General features: G+C 37.0%; 2 protein-coding genes across 6 annotated transcripts in view; both read left to right on the plus strand.

Annotated features, from left to right (window-relative positions):
* Positions 1-6,038, plus strand: part of rbm20 (RNA binding motif protein 20) — an 80,504-nt gene extending 74,466 nt beyond the window's left edge. For all 5 annotated transcript variants that reach the window (XM_067395922.1, XM_067395925.1, XM_067395923.1 and 2 more), the window contains 2 exons: positions 304-425; positions 3,585-6,038. In XM_067395922.1, the coding sequence (XP_067252023.1) occupies positions 304-425; positions 3,585-3,653 (191 nt within the window). In that variant the 3' untranslated portion in view covers positions 3,654-6,038. The remainder of the gene's footprint in view (positions 1-303; positions 426-3,584) is intronic.
* A 309-nt stretch (positions 6,039-6,347) lies between these two features.
* pdcd4b (programmed cell death 4b) lies at positions 6,348-16,623 on the plus strand. The gene is made up of 12 exons (XM_067398534.1): positions 6,348-6,403; positions 6,850-6,937; positions 7,181-7,483; positions 10,130-10,224; positions 10,304-10,417; positions 10,576-10,797; positions 13,827-13,924; positions 14,009-14,126; positions 14,266-14,373; positions 14,470-14,580; positions 14,664-14,803; positions 15,792-16,623. Exons 2-12 carry the CDS (start codon positions 6,895-6,897, stop codon positions 15,850-15,852), a joined length of 1,413 nt encoding a protein of 470 aa, XP_067254635.1. The 5' UTR covers positions 6,348-6,403; positions 6,850-6,894; the 3' UTR covers positions 15,853-16,623.
* The last annotated feature ends 1,884 nt before the right edge of the window (positions 16,624-18,507 follow it).

Genomic DNA, 18,507 nt, shown 5'->3' on the forward strand with positions numbered 1-18,507 from the left:
TAATAGCGACGCTAATGAACAGCTCTAGCTGTGATGTGGGCTTTCAGTGGGTAACTGAAGCCTTTAGGGCTAGCTGATGTCAGTGGAGCATTTGTCATCCTGTTGAGTGAGGTGTGAATTGCACCCTCGAGGCCTGAGCTTGTGTACTCATTACCACACAGCTAATGCACTTCATTCCCTCACAGTAGAGCTGACTTTACACCCCTGCACACACTCAGACACAGAGACGTATAAGAATGTAGCTCAGAAAATGTGGCAGTTTCATATCGTTCTGATTTCTGGCTGGTTTTGTTGTTTTGGCAGGTGTGGAGTTCATTGTGCCAAGGACAGGATTTTATTGCAACCTGTGTGGCTTGTTTTACACCAGCGAACAAACAGCCAAGACGTCACACTGTCGGAGTACAATTCACTACAGGAACCTACAGGTCATAAATACTAACATGCAGTCTTCCTTTCTCTTTCTTAACCTTTTGTCTTTGACTTGCTAAGGCTAATTTCATAGCTAGTTTTTATGTATCTTAATTTAGTCATCTTAGTTGTATGCAATTTTACGACTTTGTCACCATGACAATATAACACCATAAATGACTGGAAAACAATGATCTTTAAGCCTTGTGCTGTGTTGAAAATGAAGCTTTTTAAATAAAGCTGAAATAAAATACAAATATTAGTTAAAAACCTAAAACTAAATGAAACTTAGAAATGTTGCCTTGGCAATAAACTGAAATAAGTTTAAAGGGTTAGTTCACCCAAAAAATAAAATCCGATGGCTCAGTGAGGCCTCCACTGCCAGCAAGACTAAGCTTGCCAGCAACACGTTCAATGCCCAGAAAGCTACTAAAGACATATTTAAAACATTTCATGTGACTACAGTGGTTCAACCTTAATGTTATGAAGGGATGAGAATACTTTTTGTGCGCCAAAAAAAACAAAATAACGACTTTATTCAACAATATCTAGTGGTGGGCGATTTCAAAACACTGCTTCATGAAGCTTTGAAGCTTTATGAATCTTTTGTTTCGAATCAGTGGTTCAGAGCACATATCAAACTGCCAAAGTCACGTGATTTCAGTAAACGAGGCTTTGTTGCGTCATAAGTGCTTCGAAATTTCAATGGTTTACCACTGGGGGCATGACTTTGGCAGTTTGATACGTGCTCCGAACCACTGACTCCAAACAAATGATTCGTAAAGCTTCGAAGCTTCATGAAGCAGCGTTTTGAAATCACCCTTCACTAGATATTTTTGAATAAAGTCGTTATTTTGGTTTACTCTAGTATTCTAGTCGCTTTTAGGTTGAACCACTGTAGTCACATGAACTGTTTTAAATACGTCTTTAGTAGCTTTCTGGGCATTGAAAGTGTTAATGTCTTGCTGGCAACGGAGGCCTCACTGAGCCACCGGATTTTATGAAAAATATCTTAATTTGTGTTCTGAAGATAAACAAAGGTCATACAGGAGTGGAAGGACATGAGGGCGAGTAAGAAATGACAGAATTTTCATTTTTGGGTGAACTAACCCTTTCAGTACTAAAAAGCACTAAAATCATTAAGTGAAAAATAAATACACACCAAAACTAGCTAAAATTGGAACTGAAATAAAAATAAATGAAAACTAAATAACAAAAACATATTAAACCCAATGAAACCAAAATTAACATGAAAGCTAAAAATATAAAAATGAAAGCAATGTCAAAATATTAATAAAACTAAAAAAAAGTACATGCTTTTGAGTCTGTAGCAAAAGAGCAGGCAAACTTTGGGACATACACTACAACCACTACAAACCACTCTGTCGCTTAGTTACTTGCATCCTGTCGTAGTTTACACTGCCCTGTCAATCTTCTTGTCACAGTTAAAATTCTCCACATTCAGTTTAATTTAATTTCCTGCCGTTTGGGAGAGAAATGTAGCAGCACATAGATCTGCCAGTCTTGGGTATTTCATGCGGAGACTCTCCTCATGTTTGCATAATGATGGTTAATAACCAAACATATCTTTATAAAAGTTCACAATGCTGTTGCAGATGGAATATAATGTAGATAACATTGAATAAATATATTTTCGTCAGATTAGATACTGATTATTAATAATAAATCTCTCATTTTTTATTTGTGTTTAATTGAATCCTCATCTACAGCGCAATGGGATGTGGGCAATATTAGCCGTTAGAGTGTGCGCGGATCTGCACTTCGGATTCTAACCAGAAAAAAAGACCATCTGGGTATCTTTGGAATACTCATTTCAACATACTATGATCCTAATTTTGAATACTATTTAGGACAGATAGTATGCGAATTGGGACACAGCAAAAGTTTCCAGACGTACATGAGATTAGCTAAACTACAGGCTAACTAACTACATGGAAGCTGCTGAAGCAACTCAAATCAGTGAGTCGGTAAATTGTTTCTTATAGAATGAATCAAGAGTGGACTGAGAGGACCAATCAGTTGCGCATATTTGACTGTTGCTCGCTTGGCAGTAAAGATACAAGCAAACAATGCGAAATTCAAACAGCGATATAGCATTTGGCCATGCTACACTGCTACTTGTTGGAAATAGTACCTTGTTACTGAAAAGGCTACACTTACTTAGTTACTCACCACCACTGGTGACGGCAATGTAAGACTGACTGATCTAAGGAGTCTGGTCCTCAGGGTGGGATAGAGTTTCTCATTATATCCCTTCAGAAATACACACATACAGACAGACGAACACACTTTCCAGCACAACATAGTTGAGGTGGCAAGGAGCTGATTCCCCGTCATCACAGTCAGACCACAACCAGTTGTCATGTCTCTCAGACTAGAGTGGTTGGCCAAAGAGCGTCACCTCATACTTCACTTCTCCACCTTGAGGTCTGCCAGCTGTGTTGAGTTTACCAGAACTACAGCGAGAAGGTGACAGCTGAATTTAACACCAGAAGAGCAAGACAGGAGAAACCAAGACAGACAGACAGAGAGAGAGAGAGAGACTGTAAACACTACAGGAAACACCTGCTTTCCTCCTGCATTTTGACCTTCTTCTGTTTCAGCTCTCCTTGTTTCACTGGTAAACAAATATGTATTTTGATAGGACGCACATTTATGGGAGTTTCTTCAATACAGACACTTGTATGTCATGAAAAACAGACCTCAACTTGACTCAAGAGTCAATTCCATACTCATCAGCACATTTGTGCAAAATTATTTTGTACTATATGAAATATGAAAGTCGGTTTTGTCAAATTATGCAAAAAGTTCCACAATATTAATTAAGATGACTAAATTAGGATACATAAAAAGTTAGCTATGAAACTAGCCTTAGCAAGTCAAAGTTTTCTAGTCATTTTATCCACATTGTCAGAGGACAAATTACATAAATGAATGGGTTTGAAAAGTATATCTTTAAGAGAGCCCAGAAACATGTAATAATTCAATTGTGGCATAAATTTACTTCAGTTTAACAGTCAGGTGCCGTCAGTCAGCCATTTTAGTCAGAGAAACCAAACTGTTGCTCTTCAAGGCTGTATGACTGCTCTTATTCCTGTAATTTAAAAGTAAACTGTCTTTTGTGTAATTTAATAGGGGATTTTTTGTTTTTATAGAAGTATCTATCGCAGCTGGCAGAGGAAAGTCTCTTGAACTTCCACACAGAGTCGCCAAACACTGATTGAAGCTCATGTGAGACTACTGGGACTGCACCGCTGCTGGGACATACTGAATGAGACAAATCCATCAAGACAGAGAGACACAACACAAACACAAAGAGGAAGGGAAGGGACACAAGGAGAACCAGAGCAATTGGATCCTCTGTGTACTCCAGTTCATAGCAATATGAATATTATGAAAGTTTTCATGAATTAAAAAATTGGTTATTAAATATCATATTTTAAAGGAATAGTTCACTGGAAAAAATGTCAACGCATATTACATTTTTGTCAGTGAAATACAGTGATTTTTCGAAATGTTCATGCTGCTATGTTCCTGTACAGTGGAAGTGAATGGACACTGTGGCTCCAAAATTTGAAAAAAAAAAAAAAAGATTCATAAAAGTACCATAAAAGTAATCCATGTTGTATAGTAACTGATTACATGTAATCTGGATTACGTAATCAGATTCCTAAAATTAAATACTTGTAATTAGATTATATGACATTTTAAAATACTTGACTACAGTTACTTTTTATTGAGTACTTAATCACAAAATAGCAGTAAATCATTCATAATTCAATGATTATCCAATGTTATCTTTTAATTTTTTCTTTCTAAAAAAGCCTATTGCTTCTATATGTTCAGAAAATCTTCCAGTTTTGTGGAATTGCACACACAAGAGTGGCCATTAGCTATAATTACATGGAAATTGAGAGGCCACACAACATGAACAAGTAAAATATTTTTAGTAAGTGTTTTATTTGGGTTATTTTAAAATATTTTTCCTTTAACATTTTAAGATCTAATTAATTAGCTTTTTATCAAATTACGAACCCTGCAGTTCCAACACAAACCCCAGTTTGAGAAAGCCTGAAATATGTTTAATGCACTTCACGTTGTTTATAACAAAGAGTGGAATACATTTTCTTTCTCTTTGCATTTTTATATCAATATGCTACAAGAATAATCATATTCAAAACAATGTGATAAATGAGTTAGGTCAAAAGTAATCAAAAAGTAATCAGATTATATTACCTAAAATGTGTAACAGATTAGCCTATGTCACTAACTACAATTTTCATCATGTAATTTATATTTCGTAATGGATTACAGTTTGTAAGTAATCTACCCGTGGACTGTCCATGTGATATGTGTGCTATTCCTAGTCTTTTGAAGCCATATGGAGCTGGCCATGATTGAACTAAAATGAGTGAATGAAAAAGTCGTGACCACAATATCTTTTTTCTCCTCCTACGTACACTTTTAAAAATAAAGGTTCTTTTTTGGCATCTGTGGTTGCATGAAGAATCTTTAACATCCATGGAACCTTTCCATTCCACAAAAGGTTCTTTATGGTGAAAAAGGGGTCTTTACATTTTTAAAATGTTATTCATACTAAGAAAAAAAAAATCACTGAAAGGTTCTTCTGTGGCATCACTGCAAAAACCCACCTTTTGGAATCTTTATTTTTAATAGTGTACTTGACAGCCTCAGTTCCCATTCACTTTCATTGTCACTTTCTGCAAAATATCTTCATTTGTGTTCCAAAGAACATAGAGGTTTGAAATGATGTGATGTTGAGTAAATAATGCCAATTTCCATTTTGCAGTCAACGGTCTTGTTAAGTACAAAGTCCTTATTCATAGGACACAAGGTGGCGTGTGTATCCTCTGTAGGTCAGGAAGTTTTTTTTTTACACTGTGAAAAATATGTATCAGAATGTGAAATGCACTGGTAAGTGTAGTGTTTACATCATTTGCATCTGTCTCATTCATACTCTAAAGCTTGCATATGCTTTGGAGCTTGCAGATTTTCCTTCAGAAGTGCCTTATTTAAATTTGTATTTAAATTTGAAGAGGTGTAAAATTATCCTCAGGTTAATACTTGCCAATATTCTGTTGTATTGCATTTTCTGTGGTCATTTTTGTTTTCTTCAGTGTTCAGGTCTTGAATCTGTTTCATGCTTAAATATTCACTTTTTTTAAAGTGCCTTAGGTGGTCAAGAGTAGTTAATGTCTCAAAATGCAAAATAATAATAATAATATTTTCATCATTGTTGTACACAGAGCTCAGACTTTAGGGATACTTGAACTGGACCATGCTTATTTATCTAATATCAAATTTATTTGTTGTGTGTGAGTGTGAGTGTGTGTGTTATAATGTGAGTATATTATTGGAATGGTTCTGGAAAACTTTTTGTTCGCTGTTTTATATTCTGTTAATGATAGCGTCCCATTTTTCTGAAAGAAAGATCTGTATAATTATTTTGGGTTGCATTGATGCAAATATTGAATAAACATTTTGGAAATAGTGTGGCCTGATATTTATGTAAAAACGACGAATACCGAAGCTTCGTGTCCCATAATGGCCCTGAATTACATGTCTTGGCCTGTACATTACGAAATAAACCTTGCATCTTTTTTAACCTGTGGTCTTTTTTAAAAAAAATGGGTCAGTTGAATAATATAACAGAGGGACAGTGACTTCATCCTCACTCATGCGCAATCTATTACATAATGACATCACTTCTGTTCCAGCGTCCATCCCCGGGCGGCGGAAAGTCACGATCTTCAACGAACACCTCGTAGAAAATACGAGAAAGACCTGGTTCATCAGATCTCAATTTTCATTGGTCAACTTGTTATCCGCCTCTATTATTCTGACCAATCAGAGAGCTCGCAGGGCAGGATTACACTATCGAGTTGCTGGGCAGAGAACACAAAATCAACATCAGCGGAGAATACGTTCGAACTTGGACTGCGCGATAAAGCAGGTTAGTAGGATTTGTTCTTCGTCGACTGGCTGTTGTTTGAAAGAAACTTATTTTGCAACATATAACACTTGTGAAGGCTTTACCTTACAGGCTGCGTCAAATAAAGGCTAAAACGCGTTTGTTCTCTGCACGCCCTGAGGCTTTGTTTATGTTTATGTTGCGTCCGTGCATTTGCGCGTGCACATAACGCCATGCATTAAATTCGTGTTATTCGTCAAATATAAAACACGTTAATAAAATTTAGTATTAAAAACTGAGTATTGTTTCGCCAAAACACTTTGTTTTAGAGAGTGTAGATCTCCTGTTTGTATGGTAATGCGGTCCATTCATTGTATTAGGCTTGTGTATGAGCCAAATGGACGCTGCTGATTGGAGCAGCTGTCTGTCTGTATTCATTTATGCTTTAGAAAGATTGACATATTAACTTTAACATATCTGCATCCTAGGTGCAAAAGCACATTTCATACGCTGAAAAACTTAATTCCTTAACCATGGCAACTGACTGTGAGGCATGGCTAAATGCAAACCCTGTTGGTAAGTTCAAGTTTAAATGTTTCTAGGTCAGTGTTTGAGAACTATTTGCTCTCATATTTTGTATTTGATATGATAAGTCTTGGTGAAGTTGTCAAGGTCAGGACTATCACTTGTTTGTACTCTCTCAGTGGAACAGTTTGTACTCTCTTAGTGGTCTTTTTAATGGGCCCAAACTTTGGCCCCTAGTGTTAATGCTATTTTTATGTATATTTAGTTAAACTATTCACATGTTATCATCCACAGAGGCCGGAAATCTTAGCGATTCCTTCCCCTCCGGGGACGAGGACAGCACCTTTGCTGGAAATGTCAATAATGAGATCAATGGAAACTGGATATTGGCCCCCACCGGCAGCATTCATGAGGCAAGACTCAAGGCCAAGGTGAAGAGACGTCTGAGGAAGAACTCCTCCCGGGACTCAGGCCGGGGCGACTCGCTGAGTGATAACGGTGATGTGGTCCGGTCCACTGTTCCGCCCACCAGCCCTAAGGGCAAACTGCTTAACCGGAGGTCGAGGATGGGCAAGGGACGAGGCCTGCCGAAGAAAGGTATTGGTGCTGTTTTCATTCCTTAAAGCCCGTACACACCAAGAGCCACAACTATATGCATCCACACCAACAGATGAAAACGTTCTGCACTTCAGATATTTTGATTTAATTATGTGCACTGCCATAAAATATTGGAGTGCACATAAATATGAATAAATTAGATTTGGAGTTCTGGAATTCTAAAAGATCCAGAAGTCCAGTGCATGTTAAAAACAAATTAACTGTTGGCCTGGCTCTGTTCCAGCATCCACCGCTTTATTTTAGCCAATTAGAGGGCTAACAAACATCCGACTGATTCTTAATGCGAAGGAACTGACACAAGCAACCAAACCCCATATGCATTCACGCATGCGTTCATAACAGACGGTCACTCCCATTCATTCAAAAGTTGTTTTACCCAGCGGTGGTCCTTTGTCGAGGGTTCAACGTCCCTGAGTGCAACAGACCTGAATTGATTTGGAAAAGTCTGGCTTGCAGAAAAAACGGCCTACATGCCGTCTGACTGGCTGCGTCAAGTACACTACATGTGTGCTGACTTGCTAACATAATACCAAGTCTGCAAAAAAACCCAACACTTTACTCTCTTTGTGTCTGATGGTTATCATTTAATCGTCTAGATGAGTGTTTTAGCTGAGATTATCGCCCTCTCCTGACCTTTCCACCTCCCCCATCACCCACAAGATGACTTAATGGCACACTTCTCTTTTTGATTCCCTCTGCAATGGCACAGTTGGCCCTGTTTGTGTTGCGTAACTGCTGGTTAAGTCAGCCCGCAGGGCAGGGCAGGAGATCCTGTTAGCTTTTTTTTTGGCCAGAATCCTTCAGATGTAGGCATTGCAGTGAAAATGTAGTAGGTTTGCAAGTGCCATACTTAAGTTTGAATGCCCCACTTCATCCTGAAGACAAAGTGGATTACAACGTATTGACAGTGTCTTTCGAGGCTTTGAGGTCAGGCTGAGCAAAAGCCAGTAGTGTTGTCTTGCCCTTAAATCCGACATTACTAATTGGTGACCAACCGATTGCTAGAACCAAGTCTCCACCTTACATTTCTTTTCTTTTTCAGTAATCTGTTTCACTCAGATGTACATCACAATACTTAAAAAAAAAAAAAAAAAAAAAAAAACTTGCTACTTGCATTTCATTGCAACTAAGTTAAATGAAGCATAGTGTATTTTAACATGAGGGATGTTGCAGCCCTATAACAACTGGAAAGGAGGGCCCTATCCCAAATAGTATGGTTCCAATTATTAAAATCATTCTTTGAGGGGAAAAAAAAAAAAGATTAATGTGATGTTATTAGGTAATTAAATTACATTACTGAAATGCATAATTTATTTTTACCTGTAATTCAAGCCATTAAAAGGTATTTCCAAATGATTATTTTAGCACATGCATAATACAACCTTTGGCTTTGACATCAGCCAAAAGTGAAATAGTTTACTAAAAGACTTTCTCAAAATATCTTCTTTTATGTTATGTTTTAAGTGTGTAGCAGAACATCTATACCTTGCGTGCATACACTGCTTTGGTGCTTTTTTTTTTTTTTTTTTTTACCAGTTTGGTTAGAATCAGTTTCTGTTTCTTGGTTAAGTATCAGTTTGATGCTTGTGGTCAGAGCTCTGCACATATCGAGAGATGATGTCACTAGCTGTGAATTAAAGGGACCCGGCTCTTTTTAGGGGACGATATTGTGCGGTTAAAGAGTTAGTTCACCCAAACATGAAATTTCTGTTAAGTACTCACCCTCATGTCGTTCCGAGCCCGCCTTCTGTTATCTTCGGAACACAAATTAAGATATTTTGATGAAATCCAAGAGTTTTTTTTTATTTTATCCCCCATAGAAAGTAATGTAATTGCCGTCATTTAAGGTCCAGAAATGTAGTAAAGACATCATTAAAATAGTCAATGGGACTGCAGTGGTTCCCATTGACTATTCCCATTGAATACTTTTTGTGCTCAAAAGCCAAATAAAAATAGTTAATGTTTCCCCTGTCATTCTCCTGCACTGTTTACATTCAGCGCTTCCAGGTTCTACGTCAGAACACCGGCTCAGTATTGGTCGGCTCCTGAGTCAGCGTCACACACGTGTGTCGTGCTGCTCACGTGAACAGTGTCGGCCAATAATGAGTCTGTGTTCAGACATAAACACGGAAGCGCCGCACGTAAACAGTGCAGGAGAATGGCAGGAGAGAGATGAATTTGTTGAATAAAGTTGGTGTTTTTGTTTTTGTGCACAAAAAGTATTCATGTTGCTTCATAAAATTAAGGTTAAACCACTGTAGTAACGTCAACTTTTTTTAACCATATTTTTACTACTTTTCTGGACCTTGAATGAATAATTACGTTACTTTCTATGGGGGATTAAAAAAAGCTTGGATTTCAACAAAAAAATCTTAATTTGTGCTGAAGATGAACAAAGGTCTTAGAGGTTTGGAAGACATGAGGGTGAGTACTTAATGACAGAAATGTATTTTTTGGGTCAACTAACCCTTTAACATGACAATGTATTTTCATTCGCTACAGCAGAAGGTACTGAAAGAGTTGCACGGTTTTCGTTCTTCTTTCCGTTCTCGACATGTCGTCACTTTCAGAGTTCCTCCAAAGCATTTTATTGTTCTGAAAGGATATTGTGTTTTGTATTCATAGGTGGGGCTGGTGGTAAAGGTGTTTGGGGAACACCTGGGGAAGTTTATGACGAAGATGAAGTTGATGTTAAAGATCCCAATTACGATGCGGAGCAGGTAAGAGCCACGCAATACGCTCGCTTGTTTTTTTTTTTTTTACCATGAAATTGGCACTCAAACTTGTTTGTTTCTCCAGGAGAACTGTGTATATGAGACGGTCGTCCTCCCTCTGGATGAAGAGACGTTTGAGAAGACTGTCACTCCTATCGTTCAAGAGTACTTTGAGCACGGGGATGCTAATGAAGTGGCGGTGAGATTTATGACCGTGTTGTTGAACGAGAAGACGGCTTTTGCCCTTTCATATCTAATCGGTGTCATGCGGTCCTGTGCGATTATTTTTATGAGTAAATACACCGTTCCCCAGGTTTATTCTCATTATATTTAGGACCTCTCACTCTGTTCCTTCAGGAACTGCTTGCCGAGCTTAATCTGGGCGACATGCGTGGCGACGTGCCCATGCTAGCCATATCGCTAGCGCTGGAAGCAAAAGCCAGCCACAGGGAACTGACGTCACGACTGCTCAGCGAGCTCTGTGGGCACGTGCTTACGGCTGGTGATGTGGAAGCCTCCTTCCACAAACTGCTCAAAGAGCTGCCCGACCTGGTGCTGGACACACCGGGGGCTCCGCAGGTAACACGCTAAAGCTAGTGTACATTTAAGGTGTCTGTCACTGTTACTATTGCAAAAACTTGGGAGTTGTTCAAACCCTTAACCCTACGTATTAAAGGTAGAGTAGGCAATTCCGGAGAGGCTAGCAATAGCAAGATGGCTTTGAAAGTATCAGATTATGGGTTGCCATCTCATAATCAAGGTTACGACATGGCATGACTTCAGCATAAGCTTGTTGTTTTGGTTCAGGAGGAACTGTAAAAGGTGGCTACTGTTTGTTTTTGGTGCTCAGTGACTGTCTATAACTCTGCATAGCCACATCCAACACGGTGGTTATGTGTGATGTCTGCGCTAGCAGGTGCATGGAGGTATGGAAAATGCATATGTTGACAGGCAGGTAGGACAGTGATCATTGCATTCAGATTTCAGACTGAACATTTTCTGGTCCTTTGACAGAAGATGGAATGTTATATATATTACATATTACATATAACATAAAAAAATAAAAATATAATATATCTTGAACATTTCATTCATTAATACAGTTTATTCACTATAGTTTAAAAAAAGCTAATAAAATATGACCTCTCAGAGTTAAACTGTGTCAGAAAACGTTAATCGTAATTATGTCAGATAACACAAAACATGGTCAGGTCAAAGTGTCTGAATAATTTTTGGTTCCAAATTTTTATCAGTTTTACTGGTAGTCACTGTATGAAGAATTTGGGTATAATGTCACACTTTACTTTATTTTGCTGTCCTCGCTTACATAAATGAACTATAGTGTCCTGCACCCACAAGTAAATATATATATAAATATATAATATTTAATCTAACAACAGAAGAAAATCATTCACTGCACATGACTGAATAATTTTGTAACTTTAATAATTATTAATCTAGATTTATTTTATACAGCGAAGACAATGCAGTGTTATTTATTATTTTATTTTACCTGAACATTGTAATGTTTCATTGGTATCTAAAAATTTGAAGCACTAGCCAGTAGAAAAAAAATCCCTGTCATTCTTTGCTATTAAATTGAAGATAAAATATGATCGAGCAATAATATGAATAGTGAAAGTAACAGTAGCTCCTAGAATACATTTTAAAAGGCATGAAAATACCTGCAGGAAATTATCTATTTGCTAAGCCAACTAATTTGATTCATATTCTTTTGATATATCTGCCCAATTTTTTTAAAAAAATTTAAAAATGCAATGAAAATACAGGTATCTGTACTCTGTATTGGCAAGTACTAAAAATGAAATATCGGACTCGTTCTGGAAAAAGTGGTATCAGTGCATCCCTTTTATATATTCTAGTATTATATTCATGAGGTTTTAATTGGAAAATGAACCAGATTGACAAAAAATATTTACGTCATACAATTTTATATATTACCATAATAATATTTTATAACCATAATGGCATTTTTCAAAGCTTTAATGAAAATTAAAGTGATAGTTCACCCAAAAATGAAAATTCTGTCATTTTACTTACCCTCAAGTTGTTATAAACCTGCATGGGTTTTTCCTTCTACTGAACAGAAAAGATGATATTTTGAAGAATGTGGGTAATCAAACAGTTGATGTGCCCCATTGACTTCCATTTAATATTTTTATTCATAAAATTATTTAATATTTTTTCAACGGGGGGCATCAATTGTTTGGTTACCCATATTCCTCAAAATATCAGTTCTGTTCTGTTCATTAAATATGACTAAATTATTATTTATTTATTTATTTTTTGACGTTTATGTGTTAAGGGGCATGAATAGAAGAGAATAATCGCAATTATTTGTATGACATTTAATCATCAGCCAAAGTTCATAATCATGAACTGCTCTAGCTGAGGCGCAGTGTAACATTTGGCCCAGTTTGTAAGCTCCGGTGTGTCTTCATGTTCACTTTGCTAAGAGTGTTTATTACACTGCGGTTAACAATGAAAACTCTGTGGTCAGAGTGTGTCTGACTGGTTCATCTGCACCATCAGAAGAAACTTTCAGCTGTTTCCTTTGGCTTCATACAAACACCAGAGCTTGTGCTTTTGTCTCGCTGTGTGCAGAATGCTGGGTCAGCGCTGTGCCTCCAAACACACTCTCTGCTGTACAAACACTTTTAACCCCGCCTTCGCTCCATACACAAGAGCAGATGTTGTTTGAGTGCTAGAATGTGACAAACACAACCCTTTCTTCCCTTCACACCCAATACAGTCCAAATACAAATGGTAGATGTGCCAAAACAGCACGTGAACAAATATTGACCTCCTACTCCATTAGTATGAACCGATGTGTGTTACTACTGCATTATTTGACAGTGTGCTAACAGCTGCGCACACAACTGCTCTGTTTACAGTTGGACACATTTTAATGGAATTTTAAAAAAGTCACAATGAGGAACTTTGGGCTTTTTTTTTTATACTTTTAAATTCAGTATCTGCTGCGTTAACTGATTTCAGTTCCTTTTAGATCGTGTGTGTTTGTGTGTATGAACAAGAAATATAATAATGCTTTCAGTGGAAAATTAGTGATCTTTCTCTGGAAATTTTAAATATATCAGTGACACTTTACAATAAGGTTTCATTAGTTAACTAGTTTAGATAACACAAACTAAGAATTAACAATACTTCTACAGCATTTATTAATTTTAGTTATGTTCATTTCAACATTTACTAATACATTATTGAAATCAAAAGTTGTATTTGTTAATATTAGTTAATGCACTGTGAACTAACATGAACAATAAACAGCTGGATTTTTTTTTAACTAACATTAACAAAGATTAATAAATACTGTAACTTATTATTATTATTAAATGTTAAACAGTTAAACTTTTTTATATTTGTTGAAGTTTTTAAAGCTTTAAAGGAAATCTCATAGGCCTAATTATTTGTGTTTTATGTTGTGTTTTGTGAATTATGTTTCTTTTTTTGGATAATGTGATCATGGTGGGTTTTTATGGAAATGTATTGAGTGGAAAGCACTCAGAACGAGTGATCTTTACCTGGAAATGTTAAATGCTTAATTCCCATTTTCTTTTGTCTTGTAGTTGCTCGGCCAGTTCATCGCACGAGCCGTCGCAGACAACATCCTCTCAAAAAGCTTCATTGATGGCTACAAAGGACAAGTAGACTGTGAATACGCCAGGTATTGAATGTTTTACACATTTAATGGGTCTTATTTTGTGTTTTTTGAAAGCGAGTTTGACGTTTGTTTGTGCCGTTTCATCAGAGCTGCTTTGGATCGTGCGGCTGTGCTACTGAGAATGAGCCGATGGACCGGCCTTCGCATCGACAGCCTCTGGGGTTCGGGTGGCGGCCAGAGACCTGTCAATCAACTTATCAAAGAGGCAAGGACACACCCACTCACTGGCTATGTTACATAACATCGTCCTTTGTCTATGAAAGGGCAAACTGGAATGGCATAAGCATCAACACATGCGTTCAGGCCTGTAACTCTAACAGATTGCATAATTGTTGTTGTTGCAGGTTAACCTCCTTTTGAAGGAGTACCTGTTATCAGGTGACACAGTGGAAGCTGAGCGGTGCTTGAGAGAACTGGAAGTCCCACATTTTCATCATGAGTTTGTTTATGAGGTAATAGCTGCAACAACACAGGCATTTGAAGTGGAAAGCCTGATACAGCTCTGCCTGATTATTCATTTTTTCATATATATATATTTTCCCCTTTAGGCTGTTATCATGGTCCTGGAGTCTAAAGGCAACAGAACCCTTCAAATCATCCTACAGTTGCTAAAGTCTCTGTGCGCCTCTACAATTATCACTGTAGACCAGTTGAGACGGGTAGGTATGGTGACCACCTGCTGGTCATTTTGAATTACTGCAGCTTTAAAAGTGCTTCTTATCAGAATGGTCTCCTCTTACAGGGATTTGAAAGAGTCTACCTGGACATGGCAGACATCAGTATTGATGTTCCATGTGCGTACTCGCTCCTGGAACAGTTTGTGGAGCAGAGCTTCAATGCCGGGGTCATCGATAAAAAACTGCGGGACCTCTGTCCTTGTCGGTGAGTGAGGTGTTTTTTTTTTTGTGTGTGTGTGTGTGAAAGGCAAAACTTTGCTTTATTATTACATAAAATATTTTTTATAGATTACATTTATTATGAATGACCGTATATGTATAATACAATATAAATTACAATATGTATAAAAATATTTATTACAAATGTATTATTATTTATTATTATTATTATTACTACATAAAGTGCTTATTTATTATAAAAATATATTTTTGAAGTGTTAATAAGTAAAATGATTACATAATTTATTATTATTGCATTAAAATTTTGTCATGTACCCAAATGAACTTGGTTTCATTTTCGTTTTTTGTCATTTCTTATGAAATTTATATTTATCATTACAATTATTACTATAATTACATAATTTATTATTATTATATTTATGAATATATAAAAAATATTAGGGGTGTAAATCATCACTGGTCTCACAATTCAATTAGATTAAGATTATCATGTCAATGATTCAATTCCATGATGCATTGCATCCTCAGTTTTCAATATTACTGCACATGGCTACATTTTCGTCAATGAATATAAGCACTAGATATATGAACCCCCTTTTATTTTATCTTCTCCAAGAAAGTACACTTCCTGAATGTAGTCAAACAAAACTTAAGTCTGAACACAGCAGACAACAGGAGCATGTAGAACTAATAAACACTAATAAATACTAAAAGGGCATGAAACTCTCAATTAGTGTACTTAAGTTACAATAACACTTGCACACACTCACTCGTGTGTGCGTTTTTGTGTTTTTCCTCCCTCTGCAATTTTACGCTATCGCGAATACAACAAATTATGTCAGAGAAATGTCAGTAGGCTATAATCCATTATGGTCTATTGCTGCATCGATGCGGAATTGTCGACGTCTGCATCGTAGAAATTTCAACACTCATTATATATAATATAATGTATTACGTAAAAAATATTTTAGTCATGCACCCAAATGAACTTGTTGGGTTTTTGTTTTTGTCAGGGGCCGAAAGAGGTTCATGAGTGAAGGAGACGGCGGGCGCCTCAAACACGAGAGCTACTGAGTTCAGGAGTCCCACAAGCCATTTCTGTGGCAGCTGCTCCAGTTGTGATGCTTACTGGAGTTCTGTATTTCTTTAAGTTGCTTGTATTTGTCATTAAAGTTTAAGTACTTAAACTTCCCTCCTGTCAGAACACAATGGGACTGAAGGGCCAGGCACTTTTAAAATCTGAAGGAGATGTAAATCCCCCTTGATCCTTCTGATGTGACTTATATAAGCTAATCCTGAAAGTGCCACACTTATGACTTAGTCATTCCATGTTTTATATTCCTGAGTTCACTGCCACTCCTGTTCTCCAGGGGCCTGTTTCATAAAACAAGTTTACCAAATAATCCAGGTTTATTTCAGTAAGTCTGATTTATTGTCAGTTGATTTGGTTCAAAATAAACAAACTAACTGAAATAAGCCTGGCTTATCTGGTAAACTTATTTTATGAAACAGGCCCCAGTTAGCAGTGTTTGTAGAGACTTGCGGATTTGTGTACATAGCTTTATAAGTGAGGGGCATGTAAGCTGGAAGCTCTTTCTCCCTCCTGGGCTGCTTTTTGTATACTGTGCTTGAGTTTATTTTCTTTTTGACTTTTCAAAGGTGTCATTTCTGATGGTCACTGACGAAAGGACAAAACTGAGCAATGTACAGCAGCTGGGATCATTTCACAGAGGTGTCAAGAACATTTATTTTTATATTTCAGTAGACTGGTGGATGTGAAACGTACCTAACTTACTTGCTCTTTGTTTAAAATGGTTGACAAATAAATAATAAAGTTTGTCATTACTGGTACTCACTTGAGAGTTCTTTTATATATACATTCAACTCCAGAATTAATATGAGCAAAGGGGGCTTTGAAAATAAATGTACTTTGTTAATCCTTTTGATATTTTATTCAAAAAATTCTAAACTTTCACTGAAGTAAATCAACAGAAAGAGGAAATGGTTTGAAATAAATCTTTTTTCTCTAATTATTGCGACCTCCTTTTCCAAAGTTCACAGCTCTGAGTAGTCTTCTATAATGCCTGACGAGTTTGGAGAACACCAAACACAAGAGAACAGAGACCATGGGTCCGTTCTTCGCACATCGCTTAATATATTTGAGATGATTTCACAGATGCCAGATCTTCTAATTGGGATAACTGAACTCAGGATAACTGTGTTCCTCGAAAAGGGTAATGTATCGATACTCAAAACCACGATCAGCAATGCAGCGATTGGCTGCCATCGGCTGCCATCAAGACGGCAATGTAGTGATATCATATAGCCTAACAACTTGACGAATTTCTGGACCATATTAAGAAAACAGCCAAGCAACCAAAACAACAAATAAATGTAATAGAGAAATGAAATGTGCACTTTTTTTTTTTTTTTTTTTTTTACATGACTCCCAATTACTTGTACTAGTCAGTTTCTAGTAGGCTATTTGTACATGCTTTACATTTTTATTTAAACGTAATTAGCAATTAATTTAATTTTACCTTTGAAGCAGATTTGTAACAGGACAGCATTAAAGATTCTTAAGGGTCAAGATCAAGTTATCTGCATTTCCTGTGCTGCATCAAGCCACTCCCATAATAGCTGTCACAGTTCAAATTAATGCACAGCACAGACTAACTGTACATCATGTAAGTCAAGTCACCTTTATTTATATAGCGCTTTTTACAATGCAGATTGTCAAAGCAGCTTTACAGTGATAACTGGTATATGATTTGGCTGCACAGCAGCTCTTAAAGAATATTGTCAATGCAGGCAGATCAAAACACTGTTGAATTAAAGTCAAGAATACTGTTGAATATCAAATGTCAAGTGTTCCCAACTAAGCAAACCGAAGGCGACAGCGGCAAGGAACCCAAACTCCTACAGGTGACATCAGGTGGCAAACAGGTGTTAAATGGAGAAAAAAACCTCGGGAGAAACCAGGCTTACTCGGGGGGCCAGTTCTCCTCTGGCAAACAGTGCTTTGTTACGATTCAGGTTGCTATCATAAGTCTGATAGGATCGCAACATTCAGAGTATTAAGACTCCAATAAAATTATTAGGTAATTATTTCCTTACTAATAAATCTCTCGATTAGTAAAACTGGCTGTGTCTATATTATGGTAAATGTCACAACATTATAATATTATTTGCAAATTTTATTTTTATTAAATTTATTATTATTGTCCATTCATATTGGGGTACTCTTGTAAGAAAGTAGCAGTGGCTGGGACAGACTTTAAGCATCACCTCCGCTTAAAAAGATGCAATCTAATCCTGTTTACATGAAATAAGCCTGCTTCCGAGCAGGTTTCGGACCTGTTGCTATGACAGCAAGTCCAGGATTAGCGTCGGAGAACCGAACAATCCAAGAACATTCCAAATCGTCATCAAACAAATCCAGCTAACTGATTTAGCGACGTACAAAGAACGGACCCATGCCTGCGTCTCAATGTGCATACTATCCATCTTAAATAGTATGGGATGGCCATGGCAGAAGCTTCATTTTGCGCTCAGTGACCCATTTTTGTGTTGGTTTTGGATCATTGTCCTGATGGAAGATCCAACCACAGCCCATTATTGGATTTCTAGCAGATTTTTTATCTGTTGGTATTTGATAGAATCCATGATACCATGCATCTGAACAAGATGTCCAGGACCTCCAGCAGAAAAATAGGCCCACAACATTAA

This window comes from Chanodichthys erythropterus, chromosome 10 (assembly GCF_024489055.1).
Source record: "Chanodichthys erythropterus isolate Z2021 chromosome 10, ASM2448905v1, whole genome shotgun sequence".
Classification (NCBI taxonomy): Eukaryota; Metazoa; Chordata; class Actinopteri; order Cypriniformes; family Xenocyprididae; genus Chanodichthys; species Chanodichthys erythropterus.

Coding starts and splice junctions, on each gene's coding strand:
- pdcd4b (XM_067398534.1), top strand. CDS start 6,895: ATGGCAACTGACTGTGAGGCATGGCTAAATGCAAACCCTGTTG. Junction 7,484..10,129: donor ACGAGGCCTGCCGAAGAAAG/GTATTGGTGCTG, acceptor TTGTATTCATAG/GTGGGGCTGGTGGTAAAGGT. Junction 10,798..13,826: donor ACACACCGGGGGCTCCGCAG/GTAACACGCTAA, acceptor TTTGTCTTGTAG/TTGCTCGGCCAGTTCATCGC.